We start from the raw sequence: 20749 nt of genomic DNA on the forward strand, positions 1-20749 counted from the left end.
TTTGTGGTTTGACAGCTTTTATTGGCGATGAATGACATGAGAAATCTAACTTGTTGTCTAAAAGTGGACACTAGCAAGGCTGATACTACGCTGGCTCCTTCGTTACGTGAGTAGTGGCACCTCGTCGCCTCGTCTCCTCAAGCATCATCGTCAGCATCCTCCTCGAACTCGCCCTCCTCCTCGGCGGTGGCGTCCTGGTACTGCTGGTACTCGGACACCAGGTCGTTCATGTTGCTCTCGGCCTCGGTGAACTCCATCTCATCCATGCCTTCGCCCGTGTACCAATGCAAGAAAGCCTTGCGGCGGAACATGGCGGTGAACTGCTCGGAGATGCGCTTGAACAGCTCCTGGATGGCCGTGCTGTTGCCGATGAAGGTGACGGCCATCTTGAGGCCGCGGGGGGGAATGTCACACACGGCCGTCTTGACGTTGTTGGGGATCCATTCCACAAAGTAGCTGCTGTTCTTGTTCTGCACGTTCAGCATCTGCTCGTCCACCTCTTTCATGGACATGCGTCCGCGGAAGACGGCAGCCACCGTGAGGTAGCGGCCGTGGCGCGGGTCGCACGCCGCCATCATGTTCTTGGCGTCGAACACCTGCTGGGTGAGCTCGGGGACGGTGAGAGCGCGGTACTGTTGGCTCCCCCTGCTGGTCAGGGGAGCGAAGCCGGGCATGAAGAAGTGCAGACGGGGGAAAGGCACCATGTTGACGGCAAGTTTGCGCAGGTCGGCGTTGAGCTGGCCTGGGAAGCGCAGGCAGGTGGTGACGCCGCTCATGGTGGCCGACACCAGGTGGTTGAGGTCTCCGTAAGTGGGCGTGGTCAGTTTGAGCGTGCGGAAGCAGATGTCGTACAGTGCCTCGTTGTCTATGCAGTAGGTTTCGTCTGTGTTCTCAACCAGCTGGTGGACCGACAGAGTGGCGTTGTAGGGCTCCACCACTGTGTCTGACACCTGGCCACACAAAACAGAAAAAAACGTTCAGCCTCGATGGGTAAGGATTAGAGATGCGCGGTTTGCGGGCACAACCGCGCAGTCCGCGGATTATCCGCGGATCGGGCGGATGAAATTAAAAAAAATTTGATTTTATCCGCGGGTCGGGTCGGGTCGGGTCGGGTCGGGTGGTTGAAATAAAAAAAAATTAGATTTTAAATAGATTCAGGCGGGTGGCAGTTAAACCAATTCGTAAATATATATACATAGTTAAATGTTGTTACCCACATACGAAAAACAAGCAGGCACCTGCTGCATATGCCACAACAGAAGAAAAAAAAAAAGAGAGATGGACACTTTTACGGAGCGGAGAAGGGACGCCTCGCCGGGGTCCGGGACCGAGGCCCCCTCCCCCGAGAGGGCCCCACCGGGAGCCGTAGCTGAGGCGATCCGCGAGAAGGGCCCGACGCACGTCCAGGGTCACCACCGCGCCCACCGCACCGACACCCCGCCTCGTCCGCCTTCGCCGCGGCCGGCGTCACGCGCAGCAGGTAAGCAGCTTACCTGCCCGCCACCCCCGTGGCCGGGGGCTCGTAACAGGGGTCACTCCGCGCGCTCCGCCCGCGCAGCTTACCTGCCCGCCACCCCTGTTGCCGGGGGCGCGTAACAGGGGTCACTCCGCGCGCAGTGCGCTCACGAAAGGGGTGGGGCTCACCCTGGTTGATATAGACAGCAGGACGGTGGCCATGGAAGTCGGAACCCGCTAAGGAGTGTGTAACAACCCACCTGCCGAATCACCTAGCCTTGAAAATGGATGGCGCTGGAGCGTCGGGCCCATACCCGGCCGTCGCCGGCAGCGAGACGCGCTTGGAGGTGCGCTCAGCGCGGCTCCCATATGATTGCGCACTGGTGTGCGTCTGGGTCGTGACAGCGTGGCACGCGAATGCCTGTGCTGCATTGGATCAGTCTCCTTTCTTTAACAGGCAAAAGCTTTATAACCTCACTAATGCCTTGCATCGTCTATATTAGATATATAACAACGGGCGGGTGCGGGCGGGTGCGGTTCTGATCAAATGTTACATCGGGTGGATGGCGGATGGTTGACGACTTTCTGATGCGGTTGCGGATGAAATAATTGCCTATCCGCGCATCTCTAGTAGGGATGGTTAGATGGATAAAATAATGTTTGTTAATTGGGTTGCATGAAAGAATTGGGTTATAGAACATAGATCAGTGGTTCTTAACCTGGGTTCGATCGAACTCTAGGGGTTCGGTGAGTCAGCCTCAGGGGTTGGACGGAGCCTCCGCCAAGGAGGTCAAGACACACCCGACTCATCGTGTAAATAAAAACTTCTCCATATCGGCTTTATGGATATGACAACGACAGAAGTCAGACTGATTTGCATGTGTGTAATTTGTTGTGAGTTCATGCACTGTGTTGGTTTTGTTCTCTGAACAAGGTGATGTTGATGCACGGTTAATTTTGTGCACCAGTAAAAAAACATAACTTTGTCTTGAATTTGAAAAAAAAAACATTTTATTTTTCACTAAAGAAGGGTTCGGTGAATGCGCATATGAAACTGGTTTGGTTCGGTATCTCCAACAAGGTTAAGAACCACTGACATAGATTGATGGCTGGATGGATAAAAGTATGTTTGTTAATTGGGTTGCATGAAAAAATTGGGTTACAGAATATAGACTAATGGTTGGATGGATAAAAGTATGTTTGTTTATTGGGTTACATGTATAAATTGGGTTATAGGAAATAGATTGATGGGTGGGTGGATAAACGCATGTTTGCTAATGGGTTATATGAATGCTTTGGGGTTTAGGAAATAATGTAGATTGATTTATTAATGCATGAATAGATGGATGAAAATATGTTTAATTGGGTTACATGAACGAATTGGGTTATAGGAAATTGATTGATTGATGGAATGCTGGATGGCTATATCGATGCATGGCTGGATAAAAGGATGTTTGTTAATTGGGTTGTATTAATGAATTGGATTTTAAAAATAGATGGACTATCTGTGTTGGCCCTGCGATGAGGTGGCGACTTGTCTAGGGTGTACCCCGCCTTCCGCCCGATTGTAGCTGAGATAGGCTCCAGCGCCCCCGCGACCCCAAAGGGAATAAGCGGTAGGAAATGGATGGATGGATGGATGGATGGACAAAGGTATGTTTACTAAGGTTATACAAATGAATTGGGTTTTAGGGATGGATGGATGGACAAATGTATGTTTACTAAGGTTATACAAATTAATTGGATTTTAGGGGATGGATGGACAAACATATGTTTGCTAATTGGGTTAAAATAAATGAACAATTGGATAGATTGATAAAAGTATGTTTGCTAATTGGGTTGTATTAATGAATTGGGTTTTAAAAATAGATGGATGGATGGACAAAAGTATGTTTACTAAGGTTATACAAATGAATTGGGTTTTAGGGATGGATGGACAAATGTATGTTTACTAAGGTTATACAAATGAATTGGGTTTTAGGGGATGGATGGACAAACATATGTTTGCTAATTGGGTTAAAATAAATGAACAAATGGATAGATGGATAAAAGTATGTTTGCTAATTGGGTTGTATTAATCCATCCATCCATCTATCTTCTTCCGCTTATCCGAGGTCGGGTCGCGGGGGCAGCAGTTTAAGCAAGGAAGCCCAGACTTCCCTCTCCCCAGCCACTTCGTCCAGCTCCTCCCGGGGGATCCCGAGGCGTTCCCAGGCCAGCCGGGAGAGATAGTCTTCCCAGCGTGTCCTGGGTCTTCCCCGTGGCCTCCTACCGGTCGGACGTGCCCGAAACACCTTCCTAGGGAGGCGTTCGGGTGGCATCCTGACCAGATGCCCGAACCACCTCATCTGGCTCCTCTCGATGTGGAGGAGCAGCGGCTTTACTTTGAGCTCCCCCCGAATGACAGAGCTTCTCACCCTATCTCTAAGGGAGAGCCCCGCCACTCGGCGGAGGAAACTCATTTCGGCCGCTTGTACCCGTGATCTTGTCCTTTCGGTCATGACCCAAAGCTCATGACCATAGGTGAGGATGGGAACGTAGATCGACCGGTAAATCGAGAGCTTTGCCTTCCGGCTCAGCTCCTTCTTCACCACAACGGATCGATACAGCGTCCGCATTACTGAAGACGCCGCACCGATCCGCCTGTCGATCTCACGATCCACTCTTCCCCCACTCGTGAACAAGACTCCGAGGTACTTGAACTCCTCCACTTGGGGCAAGATCTCCTCCCCAACCCGGAGATGGCACTCCACCCTTTTCCGGGAGAGAACCATGGACTCGGACTTGGAGGTGCTGATTACCATCCCAGTCGCTTCACACTCGGCTGCGAACCGATCCAGTGAGAGCTGAAGATCTTGGCCGGAGGAAGCCATCAGGACCACATCATCTGCAAATAGCAGTGACCTAATCCTGCAGCCACCAAACCAGATCCCCTCAACGCCTTGACTGCGCCTAGAAATTCTGTCCATAAAGGTTATGAACAGAATCGGTGACAAAGGGCAGCCTTGGCGGAGTCCAACCCTCACTGGAAACGTGTCTGACTTACTGCCGGCAATGCGGACCAAGCTCTGACACTGATTATACAGGGAGCGAACTGCCACAATAAGACAGTCCGATACCCCATACTCTCTGAGCACTCCCCACAGGACTTCCCGGGGTACACGCCACGGTCGAATGCCTTCTCCAAGTCCACAAAGCACATGTAGACTGGTTGGGCAAACTCCCATGAAAATACTCCCAATACAACTCCCAGGTTGTATTAATGAATTGGGTTTTAAGAATAGATGGATGGATGGACAGATGTATGTTTACTAAGGTTATACAAATTAATTGGGTTTTAGGGGATGGATGGATGGACAAATGTATGTTTACTTAAGGTTATACAAATAAATTGGGTTTTAGGGGATGGATGGGCAAACATATGTTTGCTAATTGGGTTATAAGAAATGGACAAATGGATAGATGGATAAAAGTATGTTTGCTAATTGGGTTATATGAATTAATTGGGTTTTAGGAAATAGTTTGATGGATGGACGGATAGATTAATGGACAAAAGTATGTTTGCTAAGGTTATACAAATACATTTGGTTTTAGGGGATGGATGGACAAATGTATGTTTACTAAGGTTATACAAATGAATTGGGTTTTAGGGGATGGATGGACAAACATATGTTTGCTAATTGGGTTAAAAGAAATGGACAAATGGATAGATGGATAAAAGTATGTTTGCTAATTGGGTTATATGAATTAATTGGGTTTTAGGAAATAGTTTGATGGATGGACGGATAGAGAAATGGACAAAAGTATGTTTGCTAAGGTTATGCAAATGAATTGGATTTTAAGGGATGGATGGATGGACAAAAGTGTGTTTGATTTTATATAAAAGTTATATAAATGAATTGGGTTTTAGTGGATGGATGGATGGATGGATGGACGGACAAATGTATGTTTGCTAAGGTTATATGAATGATTTGGGTTTTAGAAACTATAATGATGGATGGATGCATGGACAAATGTATGTTTGCTAAGGTTATACAAACAAATTGGGTTTTAAGCCATGGATGGATGGATAAACAAAGGTGTGTTTGATTTGATATAAACTAGGTTTTATAAATGAATTGGCTTTTGGGGGATGGATGGATGGACGGACGGACAAAAGTATGTTTGCTAAGATTATATGAATGATTCGGGTTTTAGAAACTATGATGGATGGACAAAGGTATGTTTGCATTAGGTCATATATGAATTGGGTTATATGAACAAGGCTAACTTACCTTGGGCGAAGGCACCACGCTAAATGTGTTCATGATCCTATCGGGGTACTCCTCTCTGATCTTGCTAATGAGCAGCGTTCCCATACCCGACCCGGTTCCTCCGCCCAGAGAGTGTGTGAGCTGGAAGCCCTGGAGGCAGTCGCAGCTCTCGGACTCTTTGCGCACCACATCCAGGACCGAGTCCACCAACTCGGCGCCCTCTGTGTAGTGACCCTTGGCCCAGTTGTTTCCAGCACCGCTCTGACCTACGACGAGCAAGACAATGTAAGTGAGCCTCTCTGCAACAAAAAGGTTGAGTTCCTTGTTAACGCAGCTTGAAAACACCCACCAAACACAAAATTGTCAGGCCTGAAGATCTGGCCAAAAGGTCCGGACCTCACAGAGTCCATGGTGCCTGGCTCCAAGTCCACCAGGATGGCACGGGGAACATATTTACCTCCTTTAGCAGAAAGACCAGGAGACAAAAAACATAGAGACAAGGATGAAAAGCTCAGCTCTGTCAACATGTTATCTACATTGATATGGAAGGTCAATATACTTAAAGTTAAAGTACTAATGATTGTCACACACACACTAGGTGTGGCGACATTATTCTCTGCATTTGACCCATCACCCTTAATCACCCCCTGGGAGGTGAGGGGAGAAGTGAGCAGCAACGGTGGCCACGCCCGAAATCATTTATGGTGATTTAACCCCCAATTCCAACCCTTGATGCCGAGTGCCAAGCAGGGAGGTAATGGGTCCCATTTTTATAGTCTTTGGTATGACTCGGCCGGCGTTTGAACTCACAACCTACCGATCTCAGGGCGGACACTCTAACCACTAGGCCACTGAGTAGGTTTGCATTGAATTGTGTGTGAGTGACAGGCAGAGGAGCTCCGACTCGCTTGCGGCGATGAATCCCGAGAATCCAATTTTTTTAGGTTGGGGGAAAAAAAGATCATTCTGGTAAATAACATCCAGTTGAATCGTAAAGTGACGCTGGTTGACTTCCTAGTTGTAATGTGTATTGAAAAATAAGTAACCATCCTGCAAAAACACAAATCTAAGATAGATTAAATGACTAGAATCAGGGTCAAACAGTTTTCCTTATGCGCTCTTTCTACGCTAGATCACTTTGTTTATATTACGTAAAATGTACAATTCCTCATATAAGCAAAGTAATCTGCTGACAAAACAAGAACATTTGACTTGCCAAAAGGCTTGTAACAACTAAAACGGCTTTTTGACCAATGTTGTTGTTCTACCTTGTCGGTCAAAAATAATTAGTCTTTTTACTTTATTTTAGATTTTTAATCTTGCTTATGTGTTTGACGTCTGACATGATCCACCCCAGGGCCGGCCCGTGGCATAGGCCGTATAGGCAAATGCTAAGGGCGCCGTCCATCAGGGGGCGCCACGCCAGTGCCACAAATGTTGGAGAAAAAAAAAAAAGAAAAAAAAAAGTTGATACTATTATTTCTAAATACAAAAAAATAATCCCACAATAATTAAAATGCAAAGTAAAGCCTATTTAATAGAAATATTATTTGTTACAACCTTACACCCCCCCCCACCCCCCACGACCGCACGGTGCGCCCCCTCCCTTCCCGTATCATGACTCTTTTTGGACGTCACCACATCAAAAAATCAACACAACATGTCAAAACGGCCAAAACTGTCAGGTGCCCAGGGAAGAAAAAAGAGAAAAGAAGAGAAGGAGAAACAAGAAAAGACAGAGGTAGCAGGTAGGTAACGTTAGCCTACATGAAATTATTTGTCTGTTACAGAATGTGATAGTAACCTGGCTTTTTAGCATTAAGCTAATGTTACATGATTCGGCAATTGCTAATCAATAAATAGCTAGTTCTGTTTTAACGTCGGGTTAATATTGTGGAGGGGGCTAAATTGTTATGGAAAATAATAATGTAACGTTAGGTAATTACAGTACTCCCACCTTACATTCCTCAGGGACATTTGTATTAGATCTTTTAAGCAGGTGTTTTTTGTTTATATTGTTATTGCCTTCTGGTTAGCTAATGTTTGCCCTGCAGGTAATAGTCACTTTTCCACCCCTTTATATATTAGGTATAGTTGTAAGTAAAAAAAAAAGGTCAAAGACAAAGCTATTCGGTTTCTTCTGAGTATATACACTTCAATGCCGATGTGGGGGGGCGCCACCTAAAATTTTGCCTAGGGCGCCAGATTGGTTAGGGCCGGGCCTGATCCACCCCATACGTTCTGCGTAATTTATGTCACCATTTGCTTGATTAAATAAATTAGTATATCAATTAGGGCTGAAACAATTAATCGTTTGAATCGATTAGAAAAAACTTGGATTTCATTACTTCAATTAATCATTTCATGAGAAAAATCTGTAACTTTAAATACACATACATAGTTTTTGCACATAGAGCGCATATACATAAGAGCAGCGGTGTCTGAGTGCTGTGATCTGTGTGGTGGCAAAAAGCTGAGTTTTTAAATGTTATGTTTTATTGATGCAAACATATTAAAATTGCAATTTCAATGATGGTGTGCATTTACTACAGAAAAAGAAAAAAGTGTTTATTCCAACTGTTTTCCTTAAAATGAGCATTGAGGGTATGAAGTGATTTATCCGATTACTCGACTAATCGAAAAAACTGATATATTACTTGAAATAATCGATAGCACGAAATATGATTATTAGGCATGTACGGTATATTTGGTTGTACGGTTAGCATCACTGCTGTACTTGTGCGACGGCATCACAAAAAATCCACACAAATAGAAAAAAATAAAAATGGATGATTTTGGCAATGGACTTTTGGATATTCCACCGCATTTTAATACGATTTTAATGTCTCGTGACCAGTGTTGGGTTGGTTACTGAAAACCAGTAACTAGTTACAGTTACTAGTTACTTTATTTCAAAAGTAACTCAGTTACTAACTCAGTTACTTAAACCAAAAAGTAATGCGTTACTGTGAAAAGTAACTATTTAGTTATTTATATATATATTTTTTAATTTTTTTAAGGCCCCATTTAATGCCCTTTTAGCCTTCATTTTAGTACTGTTATTGCACTGGAGAATAATACAATCTGTTGATCAACTTGACATGCATTTGCATCACTGAACTCTGCTAAGCAATGTGCTCTACATACAACACACAAAGACAAAGATATGTTTTAAAGGGCCAATTTGTTTCAGACCAGAACAAATTGACAAAACTATTTTAAATAGCTGCAACTTAACATACATAAGTAACAAACAGCATAATAACAACATAGCTGTAAAACAAGAAAGGCACACACTACATACATAAAGCCTAACCAGGCGTTTTTTTTTATCTCAAGGAATTCTGAAATAAAATCATGTCTGAAGCCCAGAACACTCTACACATTTCCCCACTTAGTTTAGAGAAAAGGAAATATTAGCCTGGCCCACTAGTATCCCTCTTTAGGTTTGTGAACTTTATAGTCTAAACATTTAGAGTGATGTGATAATCAAACACTCTAAAAGTCTAAAATGAAAGAGTATATAAGAGAATTGACAGAGTGTGTGTACCTTCAGTGTGCAGTGCCTCATTAAAATCCAGCTGCTGTTGGAGGTGGAGGTGAAGTGTGTGTCTCTTTACTAGCTTCGTCGAAGCATGTTGTTTTTGTCGCTGTTTCAGCATATTTGAAACTTACATTCAGCTAAAATGTTCTTTTCTTTGTGGTCGATAAAAGAAACGTACTGAAAATATCTCCATTTTAAGAAACTCGGCTTCGGGGTTCGCCATGACGTCTTCATAGTAGACACAGACACGCCCCCTCCACACACACACACACACACACACACACACACACACACACACACACACACACACACACACACACACACACACAGACAGCGCGCGGCGCGCCTCTTTTTTGTCGCCTCTTCAGCAACGCTGCAACACTCAGATCTTCTCAGTTTCTAGCCGATACTACATAAAAAATAACGCAAAATAACGCAGTAACGCATCATGTAGTAACGGTAACGGAGTTACTGAATATAAAAAAATAACGCGTTAGATTACTAGTTACCGCCGATAGTAACGGCGTTACAGTAACTAGGGCTGTCAAAATTGCATGTTTAATATATATAATATAACATATTATTCAACACTAAAAGTGACTTTAAATACTGTAAAAATAGGGACACAACAACTCACGATTCAATCTGATTCTCATTCTTCGGGTGATGGTTCGATTCAGAATCAATTACCATTCAACACGATTCTCGAGTCAAACTAGGGTAGTCAGGTGTATTGGAGCCTTAATTGCCATTAAGAAAAATGTAAAGGAAATACAAATAAAACTATAAAATAAATATTAGTATTTGTCCATTAAACTGTGTTATAAAAGTGTTTTTTGTATGAGTAAAAATCCCTGAATTGATTGCGAGCATGGCTTACTGACTGATCTGCTCGTCACAATGTTGCCAAAATAATTTTTTTGAAAAAACATTTTTACACTAAGATTTTCAAATACTTCTCTAAACTGGACTTTCAGACAAAACAAAGGTGGTCATACAAATTATGTTTTCATGGATGATAGACAGAGCTGGATCAGATACAAATACAGAAAGACTCAAAATATATTGTTTTCAAAGCAAATAAATGGAACCAAGAAGTATTGGGTAACGTTTTTTCTCAAAGTGAATTACCCCCTTCTGTTTTTCGTTATTATCCAAATTTAGCAACCTGTATTAACAGTCTTTAAAGCATATGAATTTAAGTTAATTGAAAAACTATCACAATATATTCTTTGGTATACGAATAAAACAGCTTACACAAGCTCCTCTTTTGGCTGCATTATGACATATACCAGACCTGGGCAAATTAAGGCCCGAGGGCCACAAGTGGCCCGTTAAGCTCTTCAATCTGGCCCGCCGGACATTCCCAAACAATTTTTTTTTGGATGGGGAGCGTTTCCACAGTGTTTCCAGAGCGGGCAGCTTAAAATGCGGGTGTCAGGGATAGACGCGGAAGGAGATTTTACCAACAAAGTTCTAAAGCTTAGTGATCTATCAGATGTATCAGATTGTAGGCGGGTTTATTTTTTACCCTTCGCGTTCATATTTCGCTGTGTTTGTTGCATTTTTGTTGTGTTTTGCTTGATTGTGTCACGGCGCGGATTCGAACCCGCTTTACCTCGGCAGCTGGAGCTGCCGGGACCTCTGCTGGCAGCACACTTGGACACGCCCCTGCTCCGGCTGAGCCCAGCACGCCCACGCAGCGACAAGGCTGCAGGCAATTTCGCATCAGCACACCTGGACCTGATGAGAGTGAGCAACATAAAAGCCAGCGGACCCAAAGGGCCTTCGCCAGAACGTAGCCAATCTTCCTGAGTAAGCATCACGTCTGGCACCACTCCCTCGTTCCTTGCTCACCCTCTTTGTGCTCTTCCTCGTTCCCGTTTTTGATGTCCCTTGTGTCTTCCACAGTGTCTTCCCTGTGTTGCCTGTGATCGTGTCCTGCCTCACGACCTCCACCTGGATCTCTGCTTGGACTCGGACATCATTACCTCTCTCCAGCCCCCGGCTGCTTGCCTCCCTGCTGACTGCCTCTTCGCCTTGCCCCTTGGATTCGACGAACGATTCATACAACACGCACCGACAACACCCCCTGGTAAAACTTACATTGTGTACCCTACACATCGTCTGCACTCATTCACTAGTGGTAGCATACACACCCCACACACTCATCAAGGTTTTCAATAAACCTGATAAACCGCAGTTCTGCCTTGGTGTCGCCTCCTTCCCTTTGCCCGGTACATAACAGATTGTAAAATATGTCGATTGAGAGGGGTTGTGACGTTCATATGTTGTCAATATTCAGTGTTTTATCCTTCATAGTTAATATTGTAAATCCCACATTCTTTGTTTTCATGTACATTCTGGGTGTCTCATTCAGTAAAAAAAACGTAAAATTCCATTCTGTTTTTTAAGGTAATCTGTCTTAACGTTTTTAGCATTCAATCAGACGTTATTGTGAGGTTTTGTATTAGTGTTCCTAAAAATAGAAAATACCGGCCCCCAAACACATTTTTTTTCTCTAAATTTGGCCCCACCGAGTCAAAATAATTGCCCAGGACTATACCATACCATACCATACCAACTTTATTTATAAAGCCCTTTAAAAACAAGCACAGTTGAAAAACAAAGGGCTGTACACCACAAAGAAATAGAGGCAAAGGACAGACTAAAAAATAACATTTAAAACAGAAATAAAAATACACAATTAAAAAGCAAATATAAATTACCCTAAGAACAGTTTGTTAGATAAAAACAGTTTAAAAGTTAAAAACAGTTCAAAAAGTTAAAAGCTAAAAACAGTTCAAAGACATATAGGACAAGGACTGACATATAAGCACAGCTAGTGAGCCTGGAGATGGCCTAAAAAACATATTTTTCAAAATAAATCCCTGAAAATATTGAATCCATTCAGAATCATAATTTTCAATTTTTTTCCACCAACCCTAGTAAAAATGTATGGGTTTGCTTGTCCAACCTGTGGCCTCGTTGTAGTAGACACTGATCCTGTCCAGCTGCAGGTCACTGTCTCCATGGTAGGTCCCTGTTGGGTCGATGCCGTGCTCATCACTGATCACTTCCCAGAACTGCACACACAAACACAGTATCACATGACTGTTGCCTGAATGCAAATGCTGTTCAAGTGACTGGGGAGGTCCAAAGAAGAAGAAAAAAACGGGTGTTTGCGTGGTGTAGAAGCAACAGATTATCCCCCCTTTTGACTGATGACAAACTGATGACTCGGCACTTCTTTTACATTCAAAACGTGCAAAGAAGTCGGTACAAAGAAGCTACTGATGCCCTTTAGGGGTGAAAACTAAAAATAAATGACTCACTGAAGAAGCTGGTTGTCTTAAGATCTGTTCGCTACCCCCCTTTAAAAGACCCTGCTTGTGTCTGTGCTTTAAATCCCTCCAAGCCAGTGGAACTGTTGATGCAAGCACGTAACTATTTGCAAGAAGAGATTCTTCCAACTTTTTTTCCAAGTCATGCAGTCTCACTTTTTGGTTGCTGTTGTTGCCAAGAGCAGCAACAGCAGGATTTACTGTATAATCTGGATAAGCATTGGAGCTCAGTACTTAAGAGAGGGGGGGGAAGTCATCTGTGGTGTGGACTGACTGACAAAATAAAACAAAGTGACCTTAATATGAGGAGGAGCACAAAGAGGGACAAAGAGGAGCATCATAGGCACTTGGGAGAGACACAATGGACAGCTATCAGCAAAATATTCACGGTGAAAGAATGAGGACAATAAGCGGCAAAGCGATGCCACACCCTGACCCATTTCACCACAAAGACGCCCGTTCAGCAATTGTGTCAATCAAATCAGCTGGACATCCCAGTCAGGGAGTCTACAGGGAAATCAAATACATACTATTTAATTGATAATATGTGAAGTTATGCTAATAAATTTAAATATAAGCATGTCACCAATGCTGTTGTTTCACATCATGTATGGTGGAATGAGAGTGGAATCCATCCATCCATCCATCTTCTTCCGCTTATCCGAGGTCGGGTCGCGGGGGCAGCAGCCCAAGCAGGGAAGCCCAGACTTCCCTCTCCCCAGCCACTTCGTCCAGCTCCTCCCGGGGGATCCCGAGGCGTTCCCAGGCCAGCCGGGAGACATAGTCTTCCCAACGTGTCCTGGGTCTTCCCCGTGGCCTCCTACCGGTCGGACGTGCCCTAAACACCTCCTGAGGGAGGCGATCGGGTGGCATCCTGACCAGATGCCCGAACCACCTCATCTGGCTCCTCTCGATGTGGAGGAGCAGCGGCTTTACTTTGAGCTCCCCCCGGATGGCAGAGCTTCTCACCCTATCTCTAAGGGAGAGCCCCGCCACCCGGCGGAGGAAACTCATTTCGGCCGCTTGTACCCGTGATCTTGTCCTTTCGGTCATAACCCAAAGCTCATGACCATAGGTGAGGATGGGAACGTAGATCGACCGGTAAATTGAGAGCTTTGCCTTCCGGCTCAGCTCCTTCTTCACCACAACGGATCGATACAGCGTCCGCATTACTGAAGATGCCGCACCGATCCGCCTGTCGATCTCACGATCCACTCTTCCCTCACTCGTGAACAAGACTCCGAGGTACTTGAACTCCTCCACTTGGGGCAGGGTCTCCTCCCCAACCCGAAGATGGCATTCCACCCTTTTCCGGGCGAGAACCATGGACTCGGACTTGGAGGTGCTGATTCTCATCCCAGTCGCTTCACACTCGGCTGCAAACCGATCCAGCGAGAGCTGAAGATCCTGGCCAGATGAAGCCATCAGGACCACATCATCTGCAAAAAGCAGAGACCTAATCCTGCAGCCACCAAACCAGATCCCCTCAACGCCTTGACTGCGCCTAGAAATTCTGTCCATAAAAGTTATGAACAGAATCGGTGACAAAGGGCAGCCTTGGCGGAGTCCAACCCTCACTGGAAACGTGTCCGACTTACTGCCGGCAATGCGGACCAAGCTCTGACACTGATCATACAGGGAGCGGACCGCCAAAATCAGACAGTCCGATACCCCATACTCTCTGAGCACTCCCCACAGGACTTCCCGAGGGACACGGTCGAATGCCTTCTCCAAGTCCACAAAACACATGTAGACTGGTTGGGCAAACTCCCATGCACCCTCAAGGACCCTGCCGAGAGTATAGAGCTGGTCCACAGTTCCACGACCAGGACGAAAACCACACTGTTCCTCCTGAATCCGAGGTTCGACTATCCGGCGTAGCCTCCTCTCCAGTACACCTGAATAGACCTTACCGGGAAGGCTGAGGAGTGTGATCCCACGATAGTTAGAACACACCCTCCGGTTCCCCTTCTTAAAGAGAGGAACCACCACCCCGGTCTGCCAATCCAGAGGTACCGCCCCCGATGTCCACGCGATGCTGCAGAGTCTTGTCAACCAAGACAGCCCCACAGCATCCAGAGCCTTAAGGAACTCCGGGCGGATCTCATCCACCCCCGGGGCCTTGCCACCGAGGAGCTTTTTAACTACCTCAGCAACCTCAGCCCCAGAAATAGAAGAGCCCACCACAGATTCCCCAGGCACTGCTTCCTCATAGGAAGACGTGTTGGTGGGTGGAATGAAATTCAATTTGGAAGCCTGCAGTGACTTCACCCAAGAAGCATCAGCTGTTTCCTCCATTCCTTCCCCCCACCCAACACCATTTAATGAAGAAGCCATAGATCACCAAGACAAGACACCCTCTATTGACGAGACAATACAATTACCTATTGAAAAGAACATCATTATATAGTGATATATACGATATGCAGCACACTTTTGTGTTTATAAATTAAACGTTTATTACAATACATCACATAATATATGCTACAATAGTTTTAGTTTTTACTAAGTTTGTTCTAATATATTCAAATTCATAAAAAAACAACTTATTTGTTGTTCTATTAAGTGTCATGATCCGTTTCCAGGGTCATGTTATGTTTAGTTTGGTATATTTTGTGTTGTTTTTGTCTATTTCTGTTTCAGCACCTTTGTTAGTTAGCATGAATTGTTTTACTACCATGAATTGTTTTACGTGGACCCCGACTTAAAAAAGTTGAAAACTTTTACCATTTAGTGGTCAATTGTACGGAATATGTACTGTACTGTGCAATCTAATAATAAAAGTGTCAATCAGTCAATCAGTTGTCTTAGTTGCAATGGGTGCTGATTTTCTTCACCTGCCTCTGCTGAGTGGCCGGGACGCTTACCTGCCCCCCGTCACTAATCAGATAGTATAATATATGTATATAAATATATATAGCTATATCTATATGAATATGATGATGATGATGATGTGGTCCTGATGGCTTCCTCCGGCCAAGATCTTCAGCTCTCACTGGATCGGTTCGCAGCCGAGTGTGAAGCGACTGGGATGGGAATCAGCACCTCCAAGTCCGAGTCCATGGTTCTCTCACGGAAAAGGGTGGAGTGCCATCTCCGGGTTGAGGAGGAGATCTTGCCCCAAGTGGAGGAGTTCAAGTACCTCGGAGTCTTGTTCACGAGTGAGGGAAGAGTGGATCGTGAGATCGACAGGCGGATCGGTGCGGCGTCTTCAGTAATGCGGACGCTGTATCGATCCGTTGTGGTGAAGAAGGAGCTGAGCCGGAAGGCAAAGCTCTCGATTAACCGGTCGATCTACGTTCCCATCCTCACCTATGGTCATGAGCTTTGGGTCATGACCGAAAGGACAAGATCACGGGTACAAGCGGCCGAAATGAGTTTCCTCCGCCGAGTGGCGGGGCTCTCCCTTAGAGATAGGGTGAGAAGCTCTGTCATTCGGGGGGAGCTCAAAGTAAAGTCGCTGCTCCTCCACATCGAGAGGAGCCAGATGAGGTGGTTCGGGCATCTGGTCAGGATGCCACCCGAACGCCTCCCTAGGAAGGTGTTTCGGGCACGTCCGACCGGTAGGAGGCCACGGGGAAGACCCAGGACACGCTGGGAAGACTATCTCTCCCGGCTGGCCTGGGAACGCCTCGGGATCCCACAGGAAGAGCTGGACAAAGTGGCTGGGGAGAGGGAAGTCTGGGCTTCCCTGCTTAAGCTGCTGCCCCCGCGACCCGACCTCGGATAAGCGGAAGAAGATGGATGGATGGATGGATGGATGGATGGATATATGAATATATATCTATACATACACATCGATATATAAATATATATGTATATAGAGATATCTACACATCTCTATGTCTAGAGATATGTAAATAGACAGATTTATACATATGTTTCTTTTAATAAATAAATGCATTTAAAATGTCTTATTTATGAATTTTATCAGTATTAATATTTTCTATATTATACTTATAAATACATTTTAAAATGGATTAAATCATTCATCAATTATATATATATATATATATATATATATATATATATATATATATATATATATATATATATATAAATATACATATATATATGTATATACATGTATATGTATTTATTTAATCACTATATTCTTTTTGTTATTAATCTTTTCACTTAACTATAATGTAAAAAAAAAAAAAACACCTTTTAAAATGTATTATTTTATTTTGTGTAGTGTGTAGTCAATGAAAGAAAAGAGTGTAGCAGACAGTAATTAGTATGTATGTGTAAGGTGATTTTAAGCATTTGTAGTATTGAGCAGATGTGTGGCATTGAGGTAGAATGTCACATGCTACATTATTGTGCAAAGAAAATTATCTAAAATTGATCATTTTAAGAATTTTAATCATTCAAAGAGCAGGGGACACTCCCAGACACCTCCCATTATTAACCTATGAATGGGATTTTGATATATGACTTGATTTATTTGATAATATAATGCTTAAAGCATGCCACACCCTGTAAGCTATATAGCAGCTGAACCATCTGCTGCATGCAGCCCCAATTAAAATCCTCATCAATGATAGTTATTGATCCATGGTTTTTTTGGGGAAGAAAAGAAAATCTCAGCATGTAGACCTTCTTTTACACTCTCTTTGGCTGGGATATTCAAATGTGTCCATGGAGGAGAGGACAAAATACGCTAAATGGAGGAATTCTGTGAGAAAGGCTCCTCTGGACAATGTTTCTTTCATTTCTTTGGAGGGGTCCTTCTCTCATTTGCAAACACACACAGACAGACAAAGAGTGTGGATGAATGTGGAGACAGACACGCCCGGTGTGGACACAAGCATACCGTTATTCTGCACACCCACACACCATTGACTGCAATGCACAATGTGGACACTAAACAAAAAGACTACATATCCATCCATCCATTTTCTACCGCTTATCCCATTCGGGGTCGCGGGGGGTCACATATATAAAGAGGATATTATATATGAATACTATGCATGTGTGTCATCATGTCCACCAGTTATGGGACCACTAGAACCACTTGCACAATGGAATATCACCAAACCCATTCACAAAACTTATTAGGGAAATTATCTGACTTTTTTTTTTCTTTTTTTTTCTTTTTTAAACATGTTCCTACCTTAGCACCAATTTGGTTACCGCATTGGCCGGCTTGGATGTGGACGATCTCCCTCATGGTGGATGTTTTAAAAAAAAAAGAAAGCTGGACAAGAAGGGGGGAGCAAGCTGAGAGTGACAGCGGCGGCGAGACGAGACGAGGCGAGCTGCCTGGACAATAGCTTTATAATGCTGGAGGGGCTCCAGAGCAGGGAGGCAGGCCGGGGCCGGGCGGGAGGAGGAGGAGCAGGCGGGGCTTAAAGGGGCAAGAGCCGGGCGAGTCGAGGCGAGGATTGGCTGGGGTAGCTGCAGAGCCACCAGGAGGGGCCTTGCATGCTTGCTTGCTGCAGAGCAGGGAGTGGCGGTGGTGATCAAATTGAGCAGAGGGTCTTCAACAGCTGTTAAGCACATAGACACACAGATTAAAATAAATACAAATTGGAAAAAAATGGGCAGCACGGTGGAACAGGGGTTAGTGCATGTGCCTCACAATATGAAGGTCCTGAGCAGTGATGGGACTAACGCGTTACAAAGTAACGCGTTACTGTAACGCCGTTAGTTTCGGCGGTAACTAGTAATCTAACGCGTTATTTTTTTTTATTCAGTAATTTAGTTACCGTTACTACATGATGCGTTACTGCGTTATTTTACGTTACTTTTGATGTAGTATCGGCTAGAAACAGAAGCGCTGCGGTGTCGTTCTTCTGAATCTTCCTCTGTCACAAGCCGGAGAGAAGAAAAGAGGCGCGGTCTATGTGTGTGTGGGTGTGGGTGTGGGGAGGGGAGGCACAAAAGTGATCCGCGGTTTGATATATGAAACAAAAAAAAAAAGTTGTTGGCACGTTCAGTCCACACACAGCGTGGTCATGGCGAGCGGAGTAACGGAGGAGCTTGAACGCCCCGCGCCATTGAATCGGTGTGTTTATAGGTGCAGACTCGGTTGTGCAAAACGAGGGTTTTAAACACATGCTGAACGTGCTTGAACCACGTTACGACATCCCGTCGCGCACCCACTTCAGCAATAAGATTGTGCCAGATCTTTATGAGCAGGAGAAGAAAAAAGTTCTGGATGAACTATCCCGAGCATCATCTGTTGCGCTCATGACAGACGGGTGGACGTCCAGCGGAACTATAAGCGCTCACTTCATCACAGCAGACTGGGAGATGAGAAGACACGCCCCCTCTACGAGAGTCACCTTGCGCAGGTACTGACACAAGCAGTGGAGGAATGGAAGATAAAGATATCCCAGTCACACGTGATGATGCCAAAAATCAAATAATTACAGAGAATGAGGCAGGACTGGGACCACAGATAGGTGCTTTGCACATGTAGTGAATTTGGCATCACAGAAGGGAATCTCAGTCAATAGGATGGAGCGCCTCTTTGGGAGGATCAGGAAGGTTTCCTACTTCCACCCAAGCACAACAGCTGCTCATGTGCTTAAGACAAAGCAAGAAATGCTAAAGCTGCCTGCTCATACATGATGTCCCAACGAGGTGGAACTCCACTTATGATATGTTGGAGCAGCAGGCAGCTATATACCGTATTTTCCGCACTATTAGCCGCACCTAAAAACCACAAATTTTCACAAAAGCTGACAGTGCGGCTTATAACCCGGTGCGCTTTATATATGGATTAATATTAAGATTCATTTTCATAAAGTTTCGGTCTCGCAACTACGGTAAACAGCCGCCATCTTTTTTCCCCGTAGAAGAGGAAGCGCTTCTTCTTCTATGGTAAGCAACTGCCAAGGTAAGCACCCGCCCCCAGATGAAAGAGGAAGCGCCCCCGTAGAAGAAGAAGAAGCGCGCGGGTATTACGTTTCATTTCCTTTGTGTGTTCCATGTTGATATACGACTCCATGCGCGCCCACATCACAGATGGTGTCAAAAAAACAAGTGAAGCACACAAATACAACACTCGCCGTCATTCCGGGTGGATTAACCAAAGAACTCCAACCGCTCGATATTGGTGTCAACAGGGCATTTAAAGCACGACTGCGAACGGCGTGGGAACAATGGATGACCGAAGGCGAACACACCTTCACTAAGACAGGGAGACAGCGCCGGACGACATACGCCAACATCTGCCAGTGGATCGTAAATGCCTGGGCGGATATTTCGGTCACAACTGTGGTCCGAGCTTTCCGGAAGGCAATGACTTCGACGAGACGGAGCCGGCCATTTTGGATCCCGTATTCGCCCAACTTTTTAATTCGGACACCGAAGGAGAAGAATTCGAGGGATTTATGAATGAAGAATAACTTCAGAAAGTGAGCGTTATGTTTATTTTGTGTGTTGTGACATTAACGTTCGAGCAACATTAAGTTATTGATGTTATTGCTCTGCACTATTTTGAATTTTACTATGTTTATGATTGCACATTTGCACATTACCGTACATTTTGGGAGTGAACAGAGTTGTTAGAACGCTGGTTTTTAATATATTATTAAAGTTTGACTGACCTATATGACTGTTTTTTTGACATTCCCTTTAGCGCAGTTAGATGCGGCTTATAACACGGGGCGGCTTATAGGTGGACAAAGTTTTGAAATATGCCGTTCATTGAAGGCGCGGCTTATAACCCAGGGCGGCTTATGGTGCGGAAAATACGGTACTCTGCATTGACCCACAACACCCTGAAGACAAATGTCACCCTGTCTGATGATGATGTGAGAGTGGCAGATGAGGTCCTCCAGGTGCTTAAACCCCTCAAAAGTGTTCCATCTCTACTGAGCACTGAAACTTCACCATCTGTGTCAATGATCCTGCCACTGAAAACAAGTATTCTACAATCCATGGCTCCAAGTGTGGAAGACAGCAGCATCACTCCAGATGTCAGCCTTTATTTCACTACCTATGTTTCAAGGAAGATGATGTTTCTTCTTATGTTGCACTTAAACTTGTTTTTTTATTAATGGTCATTGGTCCAAGTTTAAAGAAAGGAGGAATGCCTTTTTATGTTGCACTGTTTTTCATTAATTATGTTAAAAGGAAAATAAAAATGCATGTCAAGTTGATCAACAGATTTTATTATTCTCCAGTGCAATAACAGT

At 44.6% G+C, this 20749-nt stretch overlaps 1 protein-coding gene across 2 annotated transcripts; it reads right to left on the minus strand.

Moving 5' to 3' along the window:
- tubb5 (tubulin, beta 5) lies at window positions 1-17894 on the minus strand. 2 transcript variants are annotated; one of them, XM_061947697.1, is made up of 5 exons: window positions 17716-17894; window positions 12228-12338; window positions 6058-6181; window positions 5730-5974; window positions 1-950 (listed from the first exon to the last, which is right to left on the minus strand). In XM_061947697.1, exons 1-5 carry the CDS (start codon window positions 17770-17772, stop codon window positions 138-140), a joined length of 1350 nt encoding a protein of 449 aa, XP_061803681.1. In that variant the 5' UTR covers window positions 17773-17894; the 3' UTR covers window positions 1-137. The 2 variants fall into 2 exon arrangements, with proteins under 2 accessions (XP_061803681.1, XP_061803682.1); XM_061947698.1 differs by having other exon boundaries at window positions 6058-6168; window positions 12230-12338; window positions 17716-17892.
- Window positions 17895-20749: the final 2855 nt, after the last annotated feature.

The sequence above is a fragment of the Nerophis lumbriciformis genome, linkage group LG04 (genome assembly GCF_033978685.3).
Source record: "Nerophis lumbriciformis linkage group LG04, RoL_Nlum_v2.1, whole genome shotgun sequence".
In the NCBI taxonomy this organism is placed as follows: Eukaryota; Metazoa; Chordata; class Actinopteri; order Syngnathiformes; family Syngnathidae; genus Nerophis; species Nerophis lumbriciformis.